General features: G+C 70.1%; 6 protein-coding genes across 6 annotated transcripts; 2 read left to right on the top strand and 4 right to left on the bottom strand.

The window, feature by feature from the left end:
* Positions 1–922: 922 nt before the first annotated feature.
* Positions 923–2773, top strand: CREB3L4 (cAMP responsive element binding protein 3 like 4). The gene is made up of 10 exons (XM_086628270.1): positions 923–1052; positions 1158–1235; positions 1287–1376; positions 1508–1587; positions 1664–1741; positions 1811–1917; positions 1996–2064; positions 2172–2247; positions 2335–2431; positions 2505–2773. Exons 1-10 carry the CDS (start codon positions 923–925, stop codon positions 2771–2773), a joined length of 1074 nt encoding a protein of 357 aa, XP_086484396.1.
* Positions 2774–3114: 341 nt separating this feature from the next.
* JTB (jumping translocation breakpoint) lies at positions 3115–4139 on the bottom strand. Its single transcript, XM_086628442.1, has 5 exons — positions 4063–4139; positions 3943–3983; positions 3769–3854; positions 3501–3580; positions 3115–3385 (listed from the first exon to the last, which is right to left on the bottom strand). The coding sequence occupies exons 1-5, from the start codon at positions 4137–4139 to the stop codon at positions 3229–3231; spliced, it is 441 nt and encodes a 146-aa protein (XP_086484568.1). The 3' UTR covers positions 3115–3228.
* A 770-nt stretch (positions 4140–4909) lies between these two features.
* RAB13 (RAB13, member RAS oncogene family) lies at positions 4910–7091 on the bottom strand. The gene is made up of 8 exons (XM_086628440.1): positions 6959–7091; positions 5950–6010; positions 5794–5854; positions 5608–5685; positions 5426–5515; positions 5272–5337; positions 5087–5137; positions 4910–4995 (listed from the first exon to the last, which is right to left on the bottom strand). Exons 1-8 carry the CDS (start codon positions 7080–7082, stop codon positions 4921–4923), a joined length of 606 nt encoding a protein of 201 aa, XP_086484566.1. The 5' UTR covers positions 7083–7091; the 3' UTR covers positions 4910–4920.
* A 340-nt stretch (positions 7092–7431) lies between these two features.
* On the top strand, positions 7432–8439 carry RPS27 (ribosomal protein S27). The gene is made up of 4 exons (XM_086628375.1): positions 7432–7480; positions 7698–7806; positions 7894–8004; positions 8260–8439. The coding sequence occupies exons 1-4, from the start codon at positions 7475–7477 to the stop codon at positions 8286–8288; spliced, it is 255 nt and encodes an 84-aa protein (XP_086484501.1). The 5' UTR covers positions 7432–7474; the 3' UTR covers positions 8289–8439.
* Positions 8440–10549: 2110 nt separating this feature from the next.
* On the bottom strand, positions 10550–14218 carry ECM1 (extracellular matrix protein 1). Its single transcript, XM_086628447.1, has 7 exons — positions 14173–14218; positions 13337–13408; positions 12634–12938; positions 12215–12559; positions 11448–11668; positions 10812–10899; positions 10550–10723 (listed from the first exon to the last, which is right to left on the bottom strand). The coding sequence occupies exons 1-7, from the start codon at positions 14216–14218 to the stop codon at positions 10550–10552; spliced, it is 1251 nt and encodes a 416-aa protein (XP_086484573.1).
* A 1323-nt stretch (positions 14219–15541) lies between these two features.
* Positions 15542–23720, bottom strand: TARS2 (threonyl-tRNA synthetase 2, mitochondrial). Its single transcript, XM_086628332.1, has 18 exons — positions 23661–23720; positions 23272–23492; positions 22495–22618; positions 22121–22242; positions 21911–22028; positions 21461–21525; positions 21289–21367; positions 21055–21201; positions 20862–20960; positions 20047–20213; positions 19799–19961; positions 19183–19320; positions 18066–18143; positions 17862–17962; positions 17113–17214; positions 16668–16740; positions 16336–16450; positions 15542–15690 (listed from the first exon to the last, which is right to left on the bottom strand). Exons 1-18 carry the CDS (start codon positions 23718–23720, stop codon positions 15542–15544), a joined length of 2121 nt encoding a protein of 706 aa, XP_086484458.1.
* Positions 23721–24520: the final 800 nt, after the last annotated feature.

Raw genomic sequence — 24520 nt, 5'->3', positions numbered from 1 at the left:
GCCCAACGGTCCCGGTCCCGGGGTCCCGGTTCCAATCCCGGCCCAGGGGTCCCGGTCCCCGTCCCGGTCCCGGTCCCGGTCCCCGTCCAAGGGTCCCGATCCCGGTATCGTCCCCCCCCCCACCACTCACCGCTCGCTACATGTATCTCTGCGTCCCCGGTGTCCTGGGGGGCGGAGCCATCACGGCGCGTCGCAGCCAATAGCGAGGCGGAAAACCCCGACGTCGCCTCTGAGTGACGGGTGGCTCAGCCAGTAGGAAACGAGAGAAGCGGGCGCGGTTCCTTCTCCACCGGGAACGCGCAACACGTGTCCGGTTCCGCCGGGGCGGGTCGGTGTCGGGTCCCCCCCGCCGGGGCGGGTCGGTGTCGGGTCCCCCCCGCCCTCCCCGGGGTCCCGTTACCGGGAGGGCACCGGCCCGGGCCTGGAGCCACCGTCGGCTGCGGCGAACCGGCCCCGGACCCCCCGCGGAACCGCTCGCTGCTGCTCCCCGGTACCTCCGGGACGCGGCACCGGGGTAGCCTCAGCCCCTAGCCCGGTAGCCCGGCTCTCCCCGGTGGCCCGGCGGTGGAGGCGGGGGGAAGCCTCGGGCCACGCCGGGGGCGGGGAAGCCCGGCCCTTCTGCCGGTACAAGGCTCCGGGGGCGGGACTTGGCCGGGTTTGCCCCGGATCCCGGAGATCCTGGTGCCCAGCCCCGCGACCGGGAAGGAGACGGCTGCAGAACTGGGGACCAAGGAGGTGTTGGGGGGTGGGGGGGAACTGGGGGCCCATCCCCGCTGCGTCGGGGCACGGAGCGAGCGGAGGGTCCCACCGCCCCTCGGTGGGATCTGACGGGAGCAGCACCCACCGCGCTGGGGCCGGGAGGGTCCCCAGACACCCACCCGGGGGGTCCCCGGCGGCCCCCGCTCACCCTTCGGCCCAGGCGATGGAGCCGGAGGCACCGGAGCTCCTGGAGCCGCAGGACGGGCACTTCCCGGGCAGCGTCTTCCCCGATGCCCCCTTCTCCGGCCCGGAGTTGGCGTTCGAGGGCTGGGCGCTCCCCAAGGATGGCGTGAGTCGGGCTCGGAGGGAGAGCGGGCACGGGGGAGCCCCCCCGAGGGACACCGGGGCCTGGGGGAGGGCAGGGGGGTGACCCTGGGGGTGCCCATCTGCTGTGCCAGCGTCTCTCCGGCCGCAGGGGAGCGAAGCTGAGGAGCTGCTACAGCTGACAGTGAACCCCAATGTTGCCTGCGGCCTGGGTGGCCACCTCGCCTGCCCAGGTGGCCACAGCTCCCAGGACACCAGCTCAGAGCCCCCTGCTGCTGCCACCGCTACCCTCTACGAGGTGGTCTGCGACCTCAGCACCCCCCTGCCCGGCAGCGTCGTCTCCATCCAGTTGGGTCAGTGGGGTCCGGCTGCCAGTGGGGCTCAGCCCCGGGGTGCCGCATCCCGCCGGCAAGGCACAGGACAGAGAGCAGAGCGGCTCCCCGTGCCGGAGCGGGCAGGACACGGCTGCCTCTTCCCCTTCCAGATGACTGGCTGTGCCCGGCGCTGCTCCCCAGCTCCTGCATCATCAATGAGCTGCCCACCGTGCCCCTGCCCGCCCCTACTGTGAGTACCCGCAGCTCCCCCCCACTGTGTTCCCCACCCCGCCAGCCCATCCCCAGTTTATCCCATCTCTTGACAGCTGCGCCTGACGGAGGAGGAGAAGAGGCTGCTGGCACAGGAAGGGGTGACGCTGCCCAGCACCCTGCCTCTCACCCAGGTGCGTGGCATGGGGGGAAACGACCAGGGGGGTGGCACGGGGCAGGGCTCACCCCTTCACCTGCCCCAGGCCGAGGAGCGGATCCTGAAGAAGGTGAGGAGAAAGATCCGGAACAAGCAGTCGGCCCAGGACAGCCGGCGGAGGAAGAAGGAATACCTGGATGGGCTGGAGAGCAGGTGGGCACCAGTGGCACCATGGGCTGCCATGTCCCCTGCCATGTGTCCCCTCACCCATCCCCGTCTCCACCTGGGCAGGGCGGCCGCGTGCTCCGCCCAGAACCAGGAGCTGCGGAAGAAAATCCAGGAGCTGGAGAAGTGCAACGGGTGAGCCTGGCACGGGGACAGTGCCAGAATGGGCGAGGGAGGGGGGTGCGCGGTGCCAGGAGGAGGGGGGCACCGGGCCGGGCGCTTGCCAACCCCTCGTCCCGCAGGTCCCTGCTGCTGCAGCTGCAGGCACTCCTCAAGCGGACATCCGACAAGGCCGCCCAGACCGGCACCTGCGCCCTGGTACGGCATGCTCACCGCGGCGCGCCGCGCACGCCGGCGATCCCGGCACCGCTCTGGGACACTCAGCTCTTGTCCCTTCCCCGGCAGATCCTGCTCCTCTCCCTGGGACTCATCCTCTTCCCCAGCTACAGCCCCTTCCGCTGGGGCCCGCGGGGCAGCCGGGACGGCGACAGGCCCACCGGAGGTAACCAGGAGGTGGCAGGAGCCTCGCGGGGGCCGGCTGCGGCTCCCCCCACCTCCAGCACTGCCCACTCCAGCATTTCCCCTTCCCACAGTGATTTCCAGGAACATCCTGACCCGGGGGGAGCCACTGGGACCAGCCATGGAAGCCCAGTTCCCAGCACCGGGCTGGCCAGGGGTAGAAGAGCCAGGACCTGTGGCTGCAGATGGAGCTGAGGGGGGGCACGGTGATGGGAGGCTCCCCTCTGGCAGGGAGCCGGGCACCAACTCCTCCGGCTGGGCCTCCCCGGGAGACGCGGCGGCGGTGGTGGAGGCGGCGAAACGGGGCCACGGGGACGAGATGTGACGGGCAGCGAAGAGCAGCCCCTGCTTTGGGCGCCCTGGGGGACATCCCGGGGTGGGGGACACCCTGCCCAGCCCGGGCAGGGGGTGCTGGTGGTGTCCCCCACCTCCCCTGCGCACCGGTGAATAAACTCCCGCTTGGTTTGCGCCCAGCGTGTTTCAGAGGATGGGTGCTGAGCCCATGGCGCTGCTGTAGGGAACAGGGAATCTCCCCGCTCTGAGCTCCAACGGAGGAGCAGAGCCGGTGGCACAACTGGGACAAACGCCAGCGTCGCTCTGGTAACACCAATCAGGATTTATTACTCCCCCTGTGCGGGCACGGCGCCCCTCAGCAGCTCCCACGAGATGCCCCGGTGGCAGTGGAGGGCAGCACCCGGCAGGACTCCATGTTGTCAGGGCAGGGCCTGCCCAGGGCACCCATCCCTGCTCCCACCCAGTTGTCCTGTGCTCCAGTCTCGGCTAAATGGACTCGATCTGCTTGCGGACCTTCTCCAGGGCCTTCCTGTCCAGCACGCGCTGGCGGCACACCACCAGCACCGCGAAGACGGCGGCGACGCACATCATGGTGCCCACGAACCTCCAGAAGACGTGCGCTTCCATCACTGCGGAGCGACAGCTGCGCCCGCGGGGGAGAGTCGGGAATTCCAGAGGGAACAAATCCCGCCCCAGATCTCACCCCTGAGACCCGCCCCCCCCCCCGGGAGTCCCCCCTCACCCAGCCCTGTGCCCACCTCTTGAACTCATCCCTCTTGGAGGTGGCACAGCTGATCTTCTCGATGAAGCCCGTGGGGCCGCACTCCGCCACCGTCTTCTATAAGTGAGAGGGGCCGGTCAGCGGCCATACTGGGGCAGGACGTGCCCCCCCAGCCCCCGCCAGCCCGCCCCGGGGCACGACGTGCCCCCCTCCCGGCCAGCCCCGGGGCAGGACGTGCCCCCTGGCCCCCACCAGCCCACCCCGGGGCAGGACGTGCCCCCGGCCCCCCCCCCCCGCCCGCTCACCGCCTGGAAGCCGGAGCAGCGGGCACACTCCTGCGCCACCACGAAGTCCTCCACCCGCCAGCACGGCGTGGCCGCCACCGGGCTCGCTGCGGAGAGAGCGCGGCCGCTGAGCGGGGGGCTCAACCGGGAACCCCCGGGCTCCCGGCTCCCCGCCGGGCCCGGCCCCGCACCTACCCGAGCGCCTCTCGTCGTTCACCGCCATCGCCGCCGCCGGCCTGTGGAGAGAACGGAGCCGCCGTGAAGGCCGGGCCGGGCCGCACCGGGCCGCCAACCCCCCGCGGCCCCGCCGCTCACCGCAGGCCGCACACCAGCGCGCCCAGGGCGGCGAGGAGGGCGCCGCGAGGCAGCCCGGTGGGGCCCCGGGGCCCCATCGGCACCGCGGAACTACCGGGCCGAGCCCGCCGCCTGGGGAACAGCCTCCATCTTGAGGCGCGGGGGCCGCTGGGAGGAGCGGGGGACGACGGGAAGGGCGGGGGCACCGGGGGGCGGGGCCTGGGGGGAGGCGGGGGCGGGGTGGGCGGGGTTTGGTGCGGGGTGGGGCTTGGGGCGGGGCTTAACGGAAAGGGGCGTGGCTTCCTGTGAAGGGGCGTGGCTCTAAGGGAAGGGGCGTGGTTTTCAGTGAATGGGCGCGGTTCTGAACGGAGGGGCGTGGCTTTAAGTGAGAGGGCGTGGCTCCGAGAGAAAGGGCGTGGCTTGTCAATGAATGGGCGTGGCTCTGAGTGAATGGGCGTGGATCTGGGCGAAGGGGCGTGGCTCCGAGGGAATGGGCGTGGTTTAAAACAAAGGGGCGTGGCTTTTAATGAATAGGCGTGGACCTGAGCGAATGGGCGTGGTTTTGGCGAAGGGGCGTGGCTCTGGGCGAAGGGGCGTGGTTTCGCGCGACACGCCCCGCGCTCTCCCCCTCCCCGGTTCCCCCCCCCTCCACCGCCCCCCCCCCGGTCCCCCAACACAGACACCGGAGACGGGGCAAGGCACGAGCTGGGCTTTATGGCACGAGGGGCGCACCGGGGGGGTCAGCCCTTCCCCCCCCCCCCGCCCGGGAGCCCCCCGGGGGTGTGTGCCCCCCCCGGAGGTGTGTGCCCCCCCCGGGGGTGTGTGCCCCCCCCGGGCAGGCGACGGGAGCACGGCGGTGCGGGGGGGGGCACGGCGGCGCTATGCCAGGGAGCATTTACCCCCCGCCTTCCTGGGGGGGCCGGGCTCCAGCAGGGGCCTGCTGCTGCCGGGGGCCTGGAAAAGGGAGGGGAGGGCGTCGGGGGGGGGGCCAGAGCAGGGGGGGGGTCCATCACCCGGTCCCCCGGCCCCCCCCAGCCCCACTCACCGCTTTCCGGGAGGATTTCTGCAGGATGTCCCGTGCCAGCGTGCTGAAGGCCTGGAGAGAGGGGGCGGTCAGCGGGGGCAGCTCACAGGGACCCCTCCCCCGGGGATGGGGACCCCCCCCCCCCACTGCGCCACTCTCATTGAGGGGCGCGTGCCCCCCCCGTGCAGCTGGGTCCCCCCCCTCACCTCCTCCACGTTCACGCTGGACTTGGCGCTGGTCTCGAAGAAGCGGATCCCGTGCTCCTTCGCCAGCTGCCGGACAAAGGGACCCCTCCCCGGCATTGACTGGGGTGCCGGAGGATTGGGCCCCCCCCCCAGCCCCATGGTGCCCCCCCCCTACCTTCTCAGCCTGGTCCCGCTGCACTTTGCGCTTGCCCTCCATGTCGCACTTGTTGCCGATGAGGAGCCGCTCGACGCCGGCAGAGGCGTTCTGTGGGTGGGGGGTAGACGGGCAGGGCACCCCCCCTCCGCAACGACCCCCCCGACCCCCCCCCTGCATCCCCACCCTCGACTCCCGCTCACCTCTTTGATGCTTTTCATCCAGTTCTGGATATTCTCGAAGGATTTCTCATCGGTGATGTCGTACACCAGGATGATGCCCTGCCAGGACGGTGCGGTCAGTGGGACCCGTTGCCCCAGTTTGGGGTGGGGGGGGGACCCAGAGGTGCCCCAGCACTTTTGGGGGCTACTGGCACCCCCCCCCCATACCACAGCTCCGCGGTAATAGGCTGTCGTGATGGTTTTGAAGCGCTCTTGCCCTGCCGTGTCCCTGCGGGAGAGGCAGAGGAGGGGGGTCAGGGGGGGTGAGGGGGGATGGGGGGGGGGGGCATCCCCAGTTCCACCACCATCCTCCCACCAACTTACCAGACCTGCAGCTTGATCTTCTTCCCGTCGATATCCACCGTCCGGATTTTGAAATCAATCCCTGGAATGTGAGGAGAGAGATGGGAGCCGGTGATGCCGGGCTTGCGCCGGGATGTCCAGGGAGGAGAGGCCATAAACAGCTCCACTCCCAGTCCCAGCCTCCATTTTCCCAGTAACCATCTGGCAGCCCGGGAAAGGAGTGGGTGGGGAGACAAAGTCCAGCCCTGGCACCGGCTTCGGCTGTTGGGAGCGGGTCACCGGTGTGCCATGAGCCCACCGGATACCACGGTGTGCCTGCTGGACACCGGTGTGCCGTGAACCCACCAGACACCGCGGTGTGCCCACCGGACACCGGCATCCCATGAACCCACCGGACACCGCAGTGTGCCCACCAGACATCGGTGTGCCATGAGCCCACCGGATACCACGGTGTGCCCGCTGGACACCAGTGTGCCATGAGCCCACCCAACATCGCGGTGTGCCCGCTGGACACCGGCATTCCGCGAGCCCACCGGACATGGTCCGGCATGGACACACCGGCTTTACCGCGCTCGGGAAACGGCTTTACCGGCGCGATGGGGACTCGGGGCAGGCGGACGGGGCAGGACCGGCACCGGCACCGGCACCGTCCCGTTCACCGGCCGGGCCGAGGCGTCGAGCTGACCGCCGGTGCGGCCGGTGCCCCATCCGCCCCGACTCTCGTCCGGCCGCCCCGGGGCGAGCGGTGGCGACCAGGGGGGAGGAGAGGGGCGGAACGGGGGCCCGGTGGGTCCCGGGGGGGGGGTCCTTGAGGGGATGGGGGTCCCGGGGGGAGGGGGGTCACCGGGAGGAGGGGTCCCCGGAGGGAGGGGTCCCGGGGGGAGGTGGGTCACCGAGGGGAGGTGGGTCCCCGGGGGGAGGGGTCCCGGGGAGAGGGGTCTCGGGGGGACGTGGGTCCCCGGGGGGAGGTGGGTCCCCGGGGGGAGGGGTGCCGGGGGGAGGGGGGTCCCAGCCGGAGGGGGGTCCGCACCGATGGTGGAGATGTAGGTGCCGGTGAAGCTGCCCTCGGCGAAGCGGATGACGAGGCAGGTCTTGCCCACGCCGCTGTCGCCGATCAGCAGCAGCTTGAAGAGGTGGTCGTACGCTTTGGCCATGGCCCCCCGCCCGCCGCCGGGCCGCTCTGCCCCAGCGCCGCCACCGCCACCCGGCCCGCCCCGGGCGGGGACTCGCCGGGAGCCCGGCCCCTCCTCCACAACGTCACCGCCGTGACGCCACCGCAGGCGAGCAACGTCACGCTCGCCGTGCCCACACGGCAAGGCGGGTGACCTTCCCAACATGGCCGCCCCTCCCGCGCCCTTCCCAACATGGCGCCGCCAGCCTCCCTGTAGCGCCCTTCCCAACATGGCCGCCGCCAGTTCTCCCCACGCAGCGCCCTTCCCAACATGGCGCCGCCCCACTTCCGCCCGCGCGGGGAACCCCGTAGCGGATATAGCGGGTCCCGCTTCCGGTTCGGCCCCTTTTCGGTCGCGGCTGCCTCCACGCCGCCATGCCTGTGAGTGCGGCCGCGGCGCCGCGCCGCCCCCCGGGCCTAACCGGGGCACGGGAGGGAGGATGGAGGGTGGGCGGGGGGTGGGGGAGCGAGGCGGGTCCGGTTGTGGCCGCCGCCATCTCCGCTGAGGGGGGGCCCCAAGATGGCTCCGCCATCTTGGGGCCCCCCTCAGCGGAGATGGCGGCGGGCGAGCCCGTGGCTAACGGCGCTGCCCCCGCAGCTCGCCAAGGACTTGCTGCACCCTTCCCCTGAGGAGGAGAAGAGGAAGCACAAGAAGAAGCGGCTGGTGCAGAGCCCCAATTCCTACTTCATGGACGTCAAGTGCCCGGGTATGGCGGCGGGCGGGCCCGAGAGGGGGGAACAGGGGTTGAGGGGGGACCATCCCGCCCCGCTCAACGCTCTCCCGTTCCCCGCAGGTTGCTACAAGATCACGACGGTGTTTAGTCACGCTCAGACCGTCGTGTTGTGCGTGGGCTGCTCGACCGTGCTGTGCCAGCCCACGGGGGGCAAGGCGCGGCTGACAGAAGGTGGGTACCGGCACCGGGGCGCTCCCGGGTTGCGCCCCGAACGCGAGGGCATTTGTAAAAACATCAAATTTTTGAGCTGGAACATCATAAAAGCCTCTCAGTTACGGGCATTTCTTAAAACGAGGCAAAATCTGCTGGATTTGGGCTGGCGAGGCGCAAAAATCCCTGCCCAGAGGGCAGCAGCGCTCCTGAGCGCTCTGCGGATTACTTTCCATTGATTTTTTTTTTTTCCCCTTTTTTCCTCCCTTTCCTTAGGCTGCTCCTTCAGAAGAAAGCAGCACTGAGCGCAGGGAGCGGGGGGATGGATGGGTCTACTCGCACGGACGGCCGCGGAGCGCGCGGCCACGGAGCACCGGCCGCAGACGGGACTTTTCCTGCTGTCCCCGTAGCCCCACCCATCTGCTGTCAATAAATTTTGGATAAAACACCTACCAATCAGGTGGCTTCGCCCGCTCTGGTCCTTCGCTGCGAGAGGAGGAGGGGGCTTTTGTCTCCCGAGGGTGGGTTGAGTGATGAAGTCGACAGGTTTGAACCTTTAGGATGGAACAAAATGGTTCCTTTTATTCCAGCTGGAACAAACCCGTCCCCGCCGGCAGCGTGGGATCTCGCGCTTCCGTAACGTCGCGTTCGGATTTATTTCCAGAGCCGTTTCACGTTGGGAACGCGCAGCAGGGTAGAAATACCCTGCGAGGAGGGAAATCCAGGGAGGTCGCTCTCAGTATCCGAGTATTCCCGGATTTTAGGAGCGGAACATTCTGTTCTGGTCACCCCTTTTCCGCGAAGCCATCGCCGTTCGGTCCGGTCTTTCCATTTGTTTATCCGGCTTGGGAAATGCGGAAAGCCGCCGTGGCTGAGCGCGCTTACCAGCTTATGGCAGGGGGGAAATTCCCCATTCCCGCTCTCCGTGGGTTTTAATTCCTGATACAAACCTCTCCTTTCGCTCGCTGAGGGACGGGATGCCGGCAGCTGCTAGACCAGCCGAGCACGGAGCAGGAGCTGGTGAGGGATTCCAGATTCCCGCTTCCTGGACCAAGCTGCTGGGCGCAGGTAGTTTCCCATCGCCATTATTCCGGAGAAAAACTGTCCCTGAAGTGCCCTCGGATCGGAATGTTTCCTGGCTCCGTTTTCCCGGTTTATTAAATACGGAGAGGCTGACCCCGAGCTCTCCCTGGAGCTTCCTCTGCTCCGGGCTGAGTCACCCCAACTTTTCCGTGCTGGGACAGACGGACAGACGGAGTGTATCTGGGTGGGGGGGGAGTGGCTCTAGAGAAGGGTTGACGGACAGACAGGAGCTCTGGGAAGGGAGGGATGGACGGACTGGGGATGGCTGGAGTGTTCTGGGAAGGGGGGAGGGGGAGGGGATGGGTGGGTGGTCTGCTGAGACCCCCCCCCCGCCTCAAATCCTTTCCCAGGGACCCCCAAACCGCCCCCACCCCCACCTCAGGCAGCAGCATCCTTGGTCAGGGACAATCGACTGCACAGGGAACGGCTGGAGGGGAAACTGAGGCACGGGGGGAAATGGAGTGACCCTGCATCCTGCTGCTGCCTGGGGGGGGGGGGGGGGTAGACAATGCAGAATGGGGGGGCTGTGAAATAGGGGTTAAAAATTGGAGTGTAAAAGGGGGGGGTAAAAATAGGGGGGCCAAAGGAGGGGTGAGGAGGGGAGGCTGCAAAAGGGGGGGTAAAACCAGGGGTGCGAAAAGGGGGGGGGGGAAGCTGTGAGACCAGGGCAGCCCCCCCTGCACCTCAGTTTCCCCACTCGTGATCGTGGGGGACCCCATGGGGGGCACAGGGACATGGGGGGGTGTAGGGACCCCCCTGGGGGGGATACAGGGACCTCATGGGGGATGTAGGGGCACCTCGGGGGGGGGGCACAGGGACCCCATGGGGGATGTAGGGACATGGGGGATGTAGGGACACCCTGGGGGGGGGCACAGGGCAATGTGGGGACACGCATGACAGTGACATTCTGGGCACATGAAGGTGTAGGGGATATGGGGAGGGTCCTGGGGACACAGGGACACTCCGGGGATCCTGGGTGCCCACTTGGCTCCCCCAGTCCTGGACATGAGTCCCCTTTGTGGCCCTGCGGTGAGGGGGGCTCAGTGCTGGGCAGGGTCTGTCCCCGCGGTGACTGGGGCGCACCCCGAAACACAACCACACCCCGGCACACCCCGACACCACAACCACCCTGACACACCCCGACACCTGTGGGGGGGTGGCCGGGAAATGGAGTCCTGTGGGGAAAGGAGCAGGGGAGGACCCCAACACTATGGGGAAACTGAGGCACAAGGGTGGCCCCAAAAAACTTAAGGGGTGACCGAGGCACAGAGGGGCAAAAACTAAAGGGAAACTGAGGCATGAGGTCCCCTACACACTCACCGTGGGGACACTGAGACACAAGAGTCCCTCCACCCACCCCCACGCACACTGGGGAAACTGAGGCACGGCCCCCTCACACACAACACGGACACTGGGAGGTGACAGCACCTTTATTGCCCCCCCCCCCATTGCCCGGGGGGGGTTGTGGGAGGTGGGGGGAGTGTTACTCGTCGTAGTCGGGGGGCGGGGGGGGCACTGCGGCCCCCAGGGTCACCTGGGCGAGGTACGTGGTGTCGAAGCAGTGGCGCCGCTCGGGGTCCCCCCGCGAGCAGCAGCGCTCGGGGTCGCGCCAGGCGTCCCGCGGGGTGGCACAGAGGGTGGCAATGCCCTGGGATAGCTGTGGATAACGAGGGGGGGGGGGGGGTCAGGGTGGCTGGGGGGGTCCCAGAGTCCCTGGTTCCCCCCACCACCACCACCACACTCACCTGCTCCTGGGCACAGTCGCTTTGCTCCTCGGGGGGCAGTGGGCAGCACGCGCCCGTCACGGCCCCCAGCAGCTCCGGCACTGGCCGCCTGCCGGACACGGACACGGGGGGGGGGTGTCACGGGGTGGGGGGGCTTGGGCTCCTGGGTCCCCTCTGAGATGAGGGGAGGGGGTCCCGGGGGAGGGAGGGGAGAGCCCAGACACCTGAGTTGGGGGGTTCTGGGGAATGGGGGGGGGTCCTGGACACCTGAGTGTCCTCTGAGATGTGGAGGGAGGGGAGAGCCCAGACACCTGAGTTGGGGGGTTCTGGGGAATGGGGGGGGGTCCTGGACACCTGAGTGTCCTCTGAGATGTGGAGGGGGGGCCCAGACACCTGAGTTGGGGGTTCTTGGGGAATGGGGGGGGGTCCTGGATGCCTGGGTCCCCTCTGAGATGGGGGGTCCTGGGGAATGGGGGGGTCCTAGTCACCTGGATCCCCTCCCTGATGGGGGGGTCCCAGGGGAGGGAGGGGGTCCTGTACCCCAAGTCCCCTCTGAGTTGGGGGGTCCTGGGGAATGGGGAGGGTCCCCTCTAAGATGGGGAGTCCGGGGGACTTGGGGGTGCCGGATGAACCTTTTTTGGGGGGGGGGGCACCCACCTCTTGGTGAGGAGGCGCGTGGGGGCGCAGAGGGAGCGCAGCAGCGCGGGGCCGGGCCGTGCCAGGCTGACGTTGTGCAGCTCCCGGTCGTACGCGGGGTGGGGGGCAGCGGCGGCGAAGCAGCGGCCCCGCGCCCGGCCCCCCCCGCGCTGGCAGCACCGGTGCTGCCGCGTCTTCACCGCCGATTCCTCCCGGCAGAACCGCTCCAGCCCCTTCTGCCACTGCGGGGGGGCCGGGAGCAGTTGGGTTCCCCCCAAATAACTGGGTGTCCCCCACCCTGGATACCTGGGGCCCCCCAAACAGCTGGGTCCTCCCCTTCCCTGAGCACCTGGGTCACTCCCCGGGTCATTCCTGGGACATCTGGGTGCCCCCCACCCCGGACACCCGGGTCCCCTTCCTGGGTCATTCCTGGGCCACTTGGGTCCCCTCCCTTGTTTCCAAATGCCGGGAACCCTTCCTGGATGCCTGGGCCCCTCCCTGTCACCTGGGTGTCATCTCCTGTCCCTCACCCCGCCCTGGATGTCTGGGTCACTCCCGAACACCCGGGACTCCTCCCCGGACACGGGGGTGCCAGCCTGGACACCTGGGGCACCTTCCTGGGCACCTGGGTGCCAGCCTGGACATCTGGGCCACCTTCCCCAGACACCCAGAGCCACCTTCCTGGACACCTGGGCCACCTTCCTGGACACTTGGGTGCCCCCCAGCCCACCTGGGTCCCTCCTTGCCCCCCGTGACCCCCCCCCGGTGCCCCCCGCCCTGGCACTCACGGCATCGCGGGCACACTCGAGGCTCCCGTTGCGGCAGCAGCGGCCGTAGTCGCGCTCCAGGCGCAGGCGCATGCGGACGCGGGGCCCGGAGGGGCCGGGGGTACCAGGGGGGCCGGAGCGCAGCCCCCGCAACCCGCAGATGTTGCCCATGTTGGCGGCGGTGGGTTCACCGGGCGGGAAGGGCGGTTCGGTGTCCCGGGTGGCACCGGCGGTGACTTCGGCGACGGCGTCGGCGCCCTGGGCGAAGCAGTGGCGCCGTGCCGCGCCGTGCCGCCGGCAGCAGTGGAACTGCCGCGTCTTCACCCCGAACTCGTCGGTGCAGAATCCGTCCAGCACGTCCGTCCACTGCGGGACAGCGGGGTCAGACCCCCCCCATGTGTGCCCCCCACCCCCCCCCCCAACCCCAGCCGAGGACTCACGGCGCGGCGGGCGCAGGGCAGCGGTGCGTGGTGGCGGCAGCAGGCGTCGAGGCGCGGCCGGAGGGCATCAAGCGCGGCCGCCTGGCGTCGAAGGTGGCCGAAGGCGGTGGGGGGCAGCTGGGGGGTCGTGGGGGGCCCGGGGGGCTCTTGGCAGTGGCGGGTGATGGTGGCGGCCATGGGCCATGCCGGGGGGAAACCGGCCAGGGCGTTGGGCCAGGCTGGCGGGGGGCGCGGGGGGGACGTGGGACCCGCCGCTGGCACCAGGATGTCGGGGGGCAGCGGGGGGTCCTGCTCCTCCTGCAATACTGGAAAGGGGGGGGGTTGTGTGGGGACACGCTGGGGGGGTCCCCACAGCCCCAGGTGACACTGGTCCCTAGGTGGGCCCCCGCCCCAGCCCCTGCCCTTGCTGTCCCCATGTCCCCGTCCCCCCCGCCATGTCTCCCCATCCCTGTCCCCCCTGACCCCCATCCCCATGTCCCCCCCCATCCATGTCCCCCCCCATCCCTGTCCCCCTTGACCCCCCCATCCCCATGTCCCCCCCCCCATCCGTGTCCCCCCCATCCGTGTCCCCCAATCTACGTCCCCACGCCCGGATGTCCTCCTGTCCCCAACCCTGGCTGTTCCCATGTCCCCCCATCCCTGGGGGTCCCCCCCGTATCCCCCCGTTCCCCCCCCCAGGCTGCCCCCCCGTCCCTGCCCTCACGCTGCTCGATGTAGGGGTTCTGGGCGACCAGGTTCTCCTGTGCCACGTGCTGGGGTCGCGTCGGTGCCACCACTGTCACCGGCGGGGGGGGTGACAACACATGGACAGGGGGGTCAGCAAGGGGACCCCCCACCCATCCTCCTGCCCAGGGAGGGCACGTAGGGACCCCCCAGTCCCACGGGTGTGGAGCCCCACAACGGAGAGGGGACCCAGGTGTCTGGGATGGGACCCAGGTGTCGGGGATGGGGACCCAGGTGTCTGGGATGGGACTCAGGTGTCCCGGGAGGGGATCCAGGTGCGTGGGTGGGCACCCAGGCATGCGGGAAGGGGGACGCCGGCATCCGGGGAGTGGAACCCGGCATGCGGGTGGTGTCCGGGGAGGTGGCCCGAATGTGTGGGCAGGGAGCCGGGTGTCCCCGGGAGTTTGGGAAAGGGACCCGGGTGCCCCGGAGAGGACTCAGGTGTCCGAGGAGGGAACACAAGTGTCCTAGAGGGGACCCAGGCATTCGGGGAGGGGGGACCCAGGAATCTGGGGAGGAGGGACCCAGATGTTTGGGAAGGGCACCCAGGCACCCAGGGAAGTGGCCCGAATGTGTGGGCGGGCACCCCGGTGTCCCGGAGGGGACCCAGATGTCCGGGCCCCAGGTGTCCCAGGCAGGAGGGACCCAGATGTTCGGGAAAGGGACCCAGGAGGTCGGGAATGGCACCCAGGGAGGTGCCCCGCAGGGGCCCCAGGTGCCCGGGCAGGGGGCACCCAGGAGTTCGGGGAGGGGGCCCGGGTACCCGGGGGGGGGCTGCAGCCGCACCGGGGGTGACCGCGCTGGGTCGGGACTCACCGGCGGCCCCGAGGAGGAGGAAGAAGAGGCGGCCGAGCGCGGCCATGGCGTCGGGAGCTGCGGGGCCGCGACGGCTCCGCCGCCTTATGAAGGGACGGGGCGGGCGGGGGCTGAGTCACGGGCCGGCGGGGGGGGGGCCCGAGGGGGGGCCGCGCCGCATCCCGCACCCCCGGCCCGCCCCGCGGGCACGACCCTCACCCCAACCGCCCCGGGGGGGTCGGGGGCACCGCGGTGATCCCATTGCCACCCCCTACCCTCGGTGGCCCGTTGTGCCCCGAATGGCCCCAGACCCCACCCCCGGTGGCCCCGGACCCCCGCCCGGTGGCCCTGAACTCCCCCAGTGGTCCCAGATGCCCCCCCTGGTGGCTCTGGCCCCCCCCTCGGTGGCCCCGGACCCCCCCCCAGCCCCCTGAGTCACAGCAGGATTTTTGCGGTTTTTGCCCCGTTTCGGTGCCAGCCCCACCCCGTGAGTCACCCCCGGTGCTGGGGGGGGGGCACCCATGGAGGAACCCCCCCGGAATGGGGAGGTGGGGGCTCAGTTCACTTGCCCCCCACCCCACACTGGGTGATCCCCCCCCCGTACAGCCTCGTTCACCTCCCAGGACATGGTGGGGGGTCCCTGGCGGGGGGGGGGGGGGGGGGCTGCCTCTCCCACTGCCCCCCCAGCACGGCCACATCCTGCCCAGGATTTGGGCAGGTGCCCGGGCCGGGGGGGGGGGGGGAGGGGAGGGGGGAGAAAGTGACTCCCCCCCGCCCCCCCCCCCCGGATTGCTCAATGCCCGCAGCGACGTGACGAGGGTTTGCGCAAAACCCCCCCACCCACGCCCACGGGGGGGGGGCACACTCGAAAGTGTCGGGGTGGGGGAAATCCCAGGCAGGAAGGACCCAGGCGCCCGTGGGGGGGGGGACACACACACACTCGGGGGGGGGACCAGCACCGGGACGTGCACCAAGTTGCCCCAGTCTCAGCTCCTGCTGCAACCGGGCAGCACTTTAATGGGGTGTCGTGGGGGGGGCACAACCCCAGAGACTTGGGGGGCACGTGGACTCGGGGGGGACACACGGACTCAAGGGGGGACGCACGGACATGGGGGGGACACATGGACTCGGGGGGGGCACGCGGACACTGGCGGGGGGACACACGGACTCGGGGATGCACAGACTTGGGGGGGGACACACAGACTCGGGGGGGGGGGGGCACAAGGACTCAGGGGGACACATGGACTCGGGGGGGGCATGTGGACACGGGGGACACACAAGGACACGGGGGGAACATGTGGACACGAGGGGGACACACAAGGACTCGGGGGGAACATGTGGACACGAGGGGGACACACAGACACGGGGGGGCCACGCGGCCCCGGGGGGGTCAGAAGCGCTCCTCGGCGTCGGGCACGCGGGCATCGCGCAGCTGGCGCAGCCGCTGCAGCACGTGGCGCAGGTCGCGCTCCCCCAGCTGCCGGTTGTCCCGCGTCCGCACGTTGACGGTGCCGCGCGCCCGCTCGCGCCGGCCGACCACTGCGGGGGGGGCACGGGGGGGTGGGGGGGGGGGCACCAGCCCCCCCAGCCACCCTGCGGATGCACCCCCCCTCTGCTGAGCACCCACTTGTGTTGGGCACACCCACCCACTCACCCATGGGTGCTCCCCCCCTAGATGTGACCACGAGTAGGGTGGGGTTTTTTTTTTGGGGGGGGTCCCCAATGATGGGGGGTGGCAGGAGGGTCTACAGAGGAGTTCCGGGGGGGGCTGGGGGGGCCCAGGGGGTTGAAGGGGATGGTGGGGAGCAGGGGGTTCCATGGGGGGGTCTACAGAGTGGTCCTGGGGGAATTCCCAAGGTGGGGGGGGGGTCTCACAGGGTCCCGGGGGGGCTCTCAGAAGGGGTCCCAAGGCGGGGGGGTGGTCCAAGGGGGTCTCCAGGGGGTCCCAAGGGAGACTCTCAGGAGGGGGGGGAACTCAGGATCACGGGGTGGGGGGGGGCTCGCAGGAGGGGTCCCAAAGAGGAGGCCCGGGGGGGATTCCAGGGGGGATGCCAAGGTGGGAGGGGGACAGAAGGAGCCCAGGGGGGTCCCAGTGCTCCCACCCCACCCCAGCAGGTCACGGTTTTGGTGGGGGGTGGTTGGGGGTCCAGGGGGGTGTGATGTGTGTTCCCCCCCCCTCCTTACCCAGCTGGAAGTTGTAGTGGGCGAGCTGGGCCCGGCGGATCTTCCTGGCCAGGGTGGCCCCCGTGTCCCCGTCCAGGTCGGCCACCACGTCCCCCCCCCGCAGCACGGCCTGCACCTGCCCCACGGCGTCAGCGGGGGGGGGCCACGGGGGGGGGGGGCACGGGGGGAATATCAGGGACACGGGGAGATGGGGGGACACAGAGGGACAAGGAAAGATGGGGGGGACAGGAGGAATAGGGATGGGGGGACACAGGGAATGGGGGGGGGGGATGTGAAGGGCCATGGGGGGCCACGGGGAGGTGGGGGGGGGGCACGGGGGGGGGCACACTCACCTCCCGGGCATAGTCCTCGACTTCGGGTGTCTGGGGGATGACGATCGCCTGCAGCGGGGACAGCCAGAGCGGCCTGGGGGGGGGGACATGGGGGCGTCACTGGGAGCAGGGTGACATGGGGGGTCACCAGGAGGGGGGTGACCCAGGGAAGGGGTGACCCAAGGACTGGGGGGGCTGCTCCTGGGGATTGGGGGGGTGTCAACAGGATGGGGGGGCCCTCAGAATGGGGAGTCATCTCTGGGCATTGAGGGGGGGTCCCAAGAAGTGAGGGGGGGTCCCCAAGACTGAGGGGAGTCCCAGGATGGGGGTGTCCCAGGGATGAGGGGGGTGCCCTGGGGATTGGGGGGGGTCCCCAGGATCGGGAGGGGTCCCTTTTGCAGCCCCAAGGTAAGAGATTTGACTTTTTTTGGGGGGGCATCCCCAAACGGTGTCCCCCCCCCCTCACCATCGGCCGCCGCAGCTCTCGGCCAGCACGGCCACCATGCGCTCCACGGAGCCCAGCACCGCGCGGTGGATCAGCACCGGCCGCGCCGGCCCCCCAGCCGCGCTGGGGGGGGGGACAGGACCAGGGGTCAGGGGGGTGCAGAGGGACCCCCACCCTCCCCAGCTCCGTCGTGTCCCCCCCCAGCCCAATCCTAACACCCCCCTAAGCCCCAATCTGTTGGCGCCCCCCTGCCCTAAACCCTAAATTCTCATCCCCTGCCCCAATCCTGCCCCCCCTAGCCCCAAATTCTCACCCACAAACCCCAATCCTGCCCCCCCACCATAATCCTACCACCTCCCCCCCCAATCCCTAATCCCACCGCCTCACCTAATCCTGCCCTCCCATCAAGCCCCAATCCTGCCCCCCCAACCCCAATCCTCACCCCCTGCCCCAATCCTGACCGCCCCCCAGCCCAAATCCTGCCCCCCCTGCCCCAATCCTGCCCCCCCAGCCCCAAATTCTCACCCCCAAACCCCAATCCTGCCCCCCCACCATAATCCTACCACCTCCCCCCCCAATCCCTAATCCCACTGCCTCACCTAATCCTGCCCTCCCATCAAGTCCCAATCCTGCCCCCCCAGCCCCAATCCTGCCCCCCCAACCCCAATCCTCACCCCCTGCCCCAATCCTGCCCCCCCCCAGCCCAAATCCTGCCCCCCTGCCCCAATCCTGCCCCCCCAGCTCCAATCCTGACCCCCCCCCCCCAATACCTGGCGTACTCCAGCCCGAACCTCTCCGGCATCTGGAAATCCAACTGGATGGTCCCGCATTGATGTTGCCGTCCCAGTGCATCCCGGATCCGGATATCGATCTGTCGGGAATCATTGGGGTGGGGGGGGTCAACGAAGGGTCCCGGTTTGCCTTTGGCAAACCGGGACCCTTCGTTGACCCCCCCCACCCCTAAAAAATCTCACCTTGGGACCGTAAAAGGCGCCGTCTTCCGGACTCAGCTCCCAGGGTTGGCCGAAGGTGCGGAGGCTCCGCTCCAGCTGCTGCGGGGGGAGACGGGGGGGTGGGGAGGGGACAAGGGGGGGGGTGACACAGGGGACACGATGGAGGGGACACAACGGAAGGGGACATGATGGGAGGGGACATGATGGGAGGGGACACGATGGGAGGGGACATGATGGAGGGGGACACGATGGAGGGGGACACGATGGAAGGGGACACGATGGAGGGGACACGATGGGAGGGACACGATGGGAGGGGACATGATGGGAGGGGACATGATGGAAGGGGACACGATGGAGGGGACACGATGGAGGGGGACACGATGGAGGGGACACGATGGAAGGGGACATGATGGGAGGGGACATGATGGGAGGGGACATGATGGAAGGGGACACGATGGAAGAGGACACGATGGAGGGGGACACGATGGAGGGGACACGATGGAGGGGGACACGATGGAGGGGGACACGATGGAGGGGACACGATGGAGGGGACACGATGGAGGGGGACACGATGGAGGGGGACACGATGGAGGGGACACGATGGAAGGGGGACACGATGGAGGGGGACACGATGGAGGGGGACACGATGGAGGGGGACACGATGGAGGGGGACACGATGGGAGGGACATGATGGGAGGGGACACGATGGAGGGGGACATGATGGAGGGGGACACGATGGAGGGGACACGATGGAGGGGGACACGATGGGAGGGACATGATGGGAGGGGACACGATGGAGGGGGACATGATGGAGGGGGACACGATGGAGGGGACACGATGGAGGGGGACACGATGGAAAGGGGACACGATGGAAGAGATGTGACGCAGGACGATGGAGGGCACCCCACACTGGGGGGACAGTGCCCCATGGGGACATTATGGGACATGAGGACAAAGCTGGGACACAGTGCAGGGGACACGACGGCCAAACTGGTGCAGGGGACACGGGGGCACCGCGGGGGACACGGTGGCAAAGCAGGAGGCGACACCCAGGGCACACCGGAGGGAGACACAGGGGCAAAGCTGGGGACAGCGCCCATGGCAGGGCCACGCTGTGCCCCTGCGTCCCCCGTCCCACCTGCTCCGCGCGGTCCCAGGTCTCGGGGTCCCCCAGGAAGCCGGGGGGGCGGGTGGCCAGTGCCAGGCGGAAGGAGAAGCCCAGGACGGCGTAGACCGTCCGCACGAAGTCCAGGCAGGCGTCGATCTCGCTCTCCAGCTGGGGAGGGGAAGGTGACACGGTGCCAGTGAGGTGACACAGTGCCAGGGGGGGCACACGGTGCCAGGGAGGTGACACAGTGCCAGGGGGGGCACATGGTGCCAGGGAGGTGACACAGTTCCAGGGGGGGCACACAGTGCCAGGGAGGTGACACGGTGCTGAGGGGGGGTGACATGGTGCCAGTGAGGTGATATGGTGGCAGGGGGGTGACACAGTGCCAGCGGGGGGACATGGTGCTAGGGGGGTGACATAGTGCCGGGGGGGTGACATGGTGCTGGGGGGGTGACACGGTGCCGGCGGGGTGACACGGTGCCGGGGGGGTGACACGGTGCTGGGGGGTGTGACACGGTGCTGGGGGGTGTGACACGGTGCCAGTGGGGTGACATGGTGCTAGGGGGGTGACACGGTGCCGGGGGGGGTGACACGGTGCTGGGGGGGGGGTGACACGGTGCTGGGGGCCACAGGGGGGGCCACTCACCTGCTCCAAGGTGCAGAAGATGTGAGCGTCGTCCTGCTGGAAGCGCCGCACCCGCGTCAGCCCCGTCAGGGTGCCGGGGGGTTCGTTGCGGTGCAGGACCCCGAAATCAGCCAACCGCAACGGCAGCTCCCGCCACGACCGCGGCCGGTGGGCGAACATCAGGCTGCGGGCGGACAGACGGACGGGTGGCCGCGGTGTCAGCCCCCCCGCCAGCCCCTTTCCCCCCCCCTTCCCATCCCACTGCTCACCAGTGGGCCGGGCAGTTCATGGGTTTGAGGGAGAGGGTCTCGGTGCCAGCGGTGAAGGAGAACATGTTGGCACCGTAGTGCTGCCAGTGCCCCGAGAGCTCCCAGAGCCGCGGGCTGAACACGTTGGGGGTCACCACCTCGCTGAAGCCCCTCGCCCGGTACTCGCTCTGCGGGGACGCCAACGTCAGCCCCCCGCCCCCACCACGGCGCCCACCCCGTGGAGGGGGGGTGTGGGTGCGCCAGAGAGACAGGGGGGTGGTCATGGGTGCTGCGAGGATGGGGGCTGGCAGGGAGGGGGTCGAGGTGCAGGAGGGGGTGGTTGGGGTGGGGGCAGAGTGGGGTTGGGGGGCAGCAGGGGATGGGTGCGATGGGGATGGGGTGCAGAGCGGGGCTGGGGTGCACTGGGAACTGGGTGCAATGGGGCTGGGGATGCACTGGGAACTGGGTGCAATGGGGCTGGGTTGCAGTGGGGTGCAGAGTGGGGCTGGGGGGCACTGGGAACTGGGTGCAATGGGGCTGGGGTGCAGTGGGGTGCAGAGTGGGGCTGGGGGGCACTGGGAACTGGGTGCAATGGGGCTGGGGTGCAGTGGGGTGCAGAGTGGGGCTGGGGGGCACTGGGAACTGGGTGCAATGGGGCTGGGGTGCAGTGGGGTGCCCGGTGGGGCTGAGGTGTGGGTGCACTGGCATCGGGGTGCACCAGGATGGGGGGGGTTCGGTGGGGCACACACACGGGGCCACGGCAGACCCCGCTTTCTCCCCCCACCCGCGGCACAGGTGACGGTGACCCCCCCTGGCACGGGGTGGGGGGGCCGCACCCTGATAAATTCCACGAGGGTGTTGTAGACGTGGGCACCGCGGGGCAGGAAGAAGCAGCTGCCAGGGCTGAGGTTGTGGAAGAAGAAAAGCTCCTGCTCCTGGGGGCGGGGGGGGTGGTGGGCGTTACTGGGGGGTCGCCGGCGGCTGCCGGCGACCCCCCAGTAACGCCCACCGCCCCCCCTCTCCTCTTACCTGCCCGATGCGGCGATGATCCCGCAGGGCGGCCTCATCCTGTGCCCGCTGCCAGTCGGCCAGACCCTGGGCGCTGGGGAAGGCGACGGCGGTGACGCGCTGCAGCGCCGGGCGCTCGTCGGACCTTCGCCAAAACGCGGCCGAGCTCTGCCACAGGGGGGGCAGAAATAAATCGGGGGGGGGGTCTCAACACCCGAGGAGTCTTTCCCCACCCCCCCGGACAACGGAACGCACCGTCAGGACGCGGAGGGCGGCGATCAGCCCCGTGTGCTGGAGGAGGGGGCCGTGGCAGAGCTGGAGGTGGGGGCCGCACCTGTGAGGGCAGCGGGGGGCACCCCACAGTGATGGGGGGCATCCCCTGGCCCAGTTCCACACCCCCCCCCCCCCCTCCAGTTTCGGTGCTCACCGGTAGACAGTGGCCGTAGGGGACGTCACCTCCTCCGTGATCCGCTGCAGCTGGAAGGTGTTGTGCTGGGGGGGGACATGGAGGTGGGTGATGGTGGCACAGGTGGCACCGCAGGGGGGGTCGTGGGACACCGCAGGGGGGTGGCATTGCAGGGGGGAGGCACTGCAGGGGGGGACACACTGCAGGGGGGGTGGCACCACAGGGAGGGGTGGCAAAACTGCAGGGGGGGTGGCACCACAGGGAGGGGTGGCAAAACTGCAGGGGGGGTGGCACCACAGGGAGGGTGGCAGTGCAGGGAGGGTGGCCCCTGTCCCCGTTGGCACCACCCCGGCACATAACCCCAACCAGGGGGGTCGCCCATGTCCCCAAGCCGGGCTGCCATGCCCCATCTTGGGCTGGGGAGGGGACGCACTGGGGGGGCACACATGCCAGGGGCGGGGGGTGCCTCACCTTGAAGAGCTCGGCCAGCTGCTGGTGCGTGGCCTCGAGGCGCTCGAAGCGGTGCCTGGCGCGGGCAAACGCCGCGCAAGCCTCCTCCAGCGCCGGCAGCTCGTCGCGCCGCACTGTCCTGCGGGCGCGGGGACGGGCTGGGGACACCGTGCGCCCCGCGGGGGGGCGGTGGGTGGGTGTCCGTCCCCCCCCGCCAGAAAAACTCCTCACCTGTCGCCCATGTGGACGTCGCAGAAGAAGCCGTCCTCAGTGACCTGGGCGCTGCAGAGCGTGGCACCGAAAAACTGCTCCGCCACCGCCGCCAGGACGCAGGCACTGGATTGCCAGAACGCCTGGGGGGGGCACGGAGTGAGGGGGGGGCACGGCGGGGGCACGGGGCCGGCACGGAGTGAGGGGGGACACGGAGTGAGGGACATGGGGGAAACACAGAGTGAGGGGGGACACAAGGGGGACACGGAGTGAGGGACACGGGGGGGGGACATGGAGTGAGTTGGGGGGGACACGGGGGGGGACATGGGGCAGGACATGGGGGGACACGCCGTGAGGGGCGCGGGCCCAGCCCCTCCGTGTCCCGCGGGACGCACCGTCCGTCCCTCCGGCGCGGAGAAGCCCAGCAGCTCCAGGTCGGTGTCGCTCTCCAGGGGCCGGTCCAGGTCCTGGAGGGTCCCGTTCACCCGGGCCACCAGCGCCGCCTCCGGCAGCCCGTCCCTGCGGGGACACGGTGGGCACGTGGGGACACAGGGGGGCACCGGGGGGGGACACTGAGGGGCACCAGGGGGACACCAGGAGACACCGAGGACCTCATGGGGACACTGGGGACCCCAGGGACAGTGCGGGGACCCCACAGGTACCCTGGGAACACCAGGCGGACCCGGTGAGGGCATCTCGGGGGCTTCACGGGGACCACAGGGACAGTGTGGGGACACCTTGATGACTATAGAGACCCCCTGGGGGCTATAGGGACCCCTGGGGACACCATGCGGGCATTGTGGGGACCCCCTGAGAGCTATAGGGACCTCCTGGGGCCTACAGGGACCTCGTGGAGGCACCAGGGGAACCCTGTGAGAGCATCTCGGGGACCACAGGGACAGTGGGACCCCGGTGGGGACCCCTCGAGAGCTATAGGGACCCCCTGGGGGCCCTGGGACACCATGGGGGCCCCGTGCGGACCCCCTGAGGACTACAGGGACCCCCCAGGGACACCATGGGGGCACTGTGGGGACCCCCTGAGGACTATAGGCACCGCTCGGGGGCTATACGGACCCCGTGGGAACCCCGTGGGGACTATAAGGACCCCCTGGGGGCTACAGGGACCCCCCGGGGGCACCTCGACCCCCGCGGCGGGCCGGGCCTACACGCACCCCAGCTGCGCGGCCACCTGGGACGGGGTGGTCTGCAGGGCCCGGCCGGGCAGGCGGCGCCCCCCGGGCAGGGCGATGCGGATGGGGGTGCCCGGGGGGGCGCGGCCGGTGCCGGTGTCGGTGCCGGTCCCGGTGCCGGTTCCATCCCGCTGCTCCTGCGCCGCCCGCAGCTCCCGGAAGAGGCGGAGGCGCTCGGGGAGGGGCGGGTCCGGCCCGGAGACCTGGGGGGGGGGGGGTCAAGGGTCAGCGCGGGGTCAGCGCGGGGTCAGGACGCCCCTTCGGAGCGCGGGGGTGGCGGTGGGCAGAGGGGGAGGGGCGGGAATGGGGGGTGGGGGAGGGGTGGGAAGCGGGAGGGGGGGCGGGGGGAGGGGGGACGGGCGCGAGCGCACCCGGTGCCGGCGCGAGGCTCCCGCGAAGAGCAGCCGCCCGCCGGCGCGCGCGAACGGCATGACGGGAAGCTCCGCCCCTTCCGCCGCCGGCCGGACGCCGGGAGGTCGTCGTCGTCCCCCCCCCCCACCGAGGGGGCGGGGCCAAAGGCGGGAATCCCCGCCCAGGGGCGGGGCCGAATTGACAAGCCCCTCCCAGGGGGGGCGTGGCCTGACGGCGGGGCCCCGCCCCTCGCCGTGTGGCGGGAGCGGCGCGCGCGGCCTCCGCCAACCCCCCCCGCGGAGCGGCGTTGGACGCGCCCCCCCCGTCAGGAAGCGGCGGCGGGACGGAACCACGGACAGACCGGGGGGGGGAACGGGAGGGACCGACCCCCGCCCCGGGCCCCCTCCCGCCGGGGGAGGCGGAGGACACCGAGGGACCCCCCCAGCGCGGAGGGGACGGGACCCCCCGACCCGCCCCCCCGGGGGCCACGGGGAACCGGGACCCCCCGAATCCCCCGGGAATCCCTCAGCGCCGAGGGAACCGGGACCCCCCCGACCCCCCCGCGGGCTGCGGAGAACCGCGCCCCCCCCCCCCCGCCCCCGATAAAAAAAACAGGATCCGCCACCGTCTCGTTTTTGTAATTTTTATGTAGATATTTCACCCTACACCTTTATCAAACATACATGATGGATTCTAGCAACTAAAAAAAACAAAAAAAAAACCAAAACAAAACAAAAAAGAAAATAAAATCAAGTAAAACTCCAACTTCATATAAAAGCCGCCGGCGCGGCTGCGGGGCGGCCCTGGGCGAGGGGGGGCAGCGCCCCGAGCCCCCCCGCGGGCTCCGTCTGCGCGTGGTGAACGGTCCGAGGGATGGAAT

The sequence above is a fragment of the Tauraco erythrolophus genome, chromosome 30 (genome assembly GCF_009769465.1).
Source record: "Tauraco erythrolophus isolate bTauEry1 chromosome 30, bTauEry1.pri, whole genome shotgun sequence".
Lineage (NCBI taxonomy): Eukaryota > Metazoa > Chordata > Aves > Musophagiformes > Musophagidae > Tauraco > Tauraco erythrolophus.
This window is presented reverse-complemented; position numbering and strand designations above follow the sequence as displayed.

Coding starts and splice junctions, on each gene's coding strand:
- CREB3L4 (XM_086628270.1), top strand. CDS start 923: ATGGAGCCGGAGGCACCGGAGCTCCTGGAGCCGCAGGACGGGCACTTC. Junction 1,377..1,507: donor CGTCGTCTCCATCCAGTTGG/GTCAGTGGGGTC, acceptor TTCCCCTTCCAG/ATGACTGGCTGTGCCCGGCG. Junction 2,248..2,334: donor AGACCGGCACCTGCGCCCTG/GTACGGCATGCT, acceptor CTTCCCCGGCAG/ATCCTGCTCCTCTCCCTGGG.
- JTB (XM_086628442.1), bottom strand. CDS start 4,139: ATGGGGCCCCGGGGCCCCACCGGGCTGCCTCGCGGCGCCCTCCTCGCC. Junction 3,581..3,768: donor GCTGCTCCGGCTTCCAGGCG/GTGAGCGGGCGG, acceptor TCTCACTTATAG/AAGACGGTGGCGGAGTGCGG. Junction 3,386..3,500: donor AAGAGGGATGAGTTCAAGAG/GTGGGCACAGGG, acceptor CCGCGGGCGCAG/CTGTCGCTCCGCAGTGATGG.
- RAB13 (XM_086628440.1), bottom strand. CDS start 7,082: ATGGCCAAAGCGTACGACCACCTCTTCAAGCTGCTGCTGATCGGCGAC. Junction 5,855..5,949: donor AAGATCAAGCTGCAGGTCTG/GTAAGTTGGTGG, acceptor CCTCTCCCGCAG/GGACACGGCAGGGCAAGAGC. Junction 4,996..5,086: donor AGAAATCCTCCCGGAAAGCG/GTGAGTGGGGCT, acceptor TCCCTTTTCCAG/GCCCCCGGCAGCAGCAGGCC.
- RPS27 (XM_086628375.1), top strand. Junction 7,807..7,893: donor CATGGACGTCAAGTGCCCGG/GTATGGCGGCGG, acceptor CGTTCCCCGCAG/GTTGCTACAAGATCACGACG. Junction 8,005..8,259: donor CAAGGCGCGGCTGACAGAAG/GTGGGTACCGGC, acceptor CCCTTTCCTTAG/GCTGCTCCTTCAGAAGAAAG.
- ECM1 (XM_086628447.1), bottom strand. CDS start 14,218: ATGGCCGCGCTCGGCCGCCTCTTCTTCCTCCTCCTCGGGGCCGCCG. Junction 11,669..12,214: donor TCGAGTGTGCCCGCGATGCC/GTGAGTGCCAGG, acceptor GCCCCCCCGCAG/TGGCAGAAGGGGCTGGAGCG. Junction 10,724..10,811: donor GCGACTGTGCCCAGGAGCAG/GTGAGTGTGGTG, acceptor CGTTATCCACAG/CTATCCCAGGGCATTGCCAC.
- TARS2 (XM_086628332.1), bottom strand. CDS start 23,720: ATGCCGTTCGCGCGCGCCGGCGGGCGGCTGCTCTTCGCGGGAGCCTCG. Junction 22,029..22,120: donor GACGTCCACATGGGCGACAG/GTGAGGAGTTTT, acceptor CCGCGCCCGCAG/GACAGTGCGGCGCGACGAGC. Junction 21,526..21,910: donor AGCTGGCCGAGCTCTTCAAG/GTGAGGCACCCC, acceptor GTCCCCCCCCAG/CACAACACCTTCCAGCTGCA.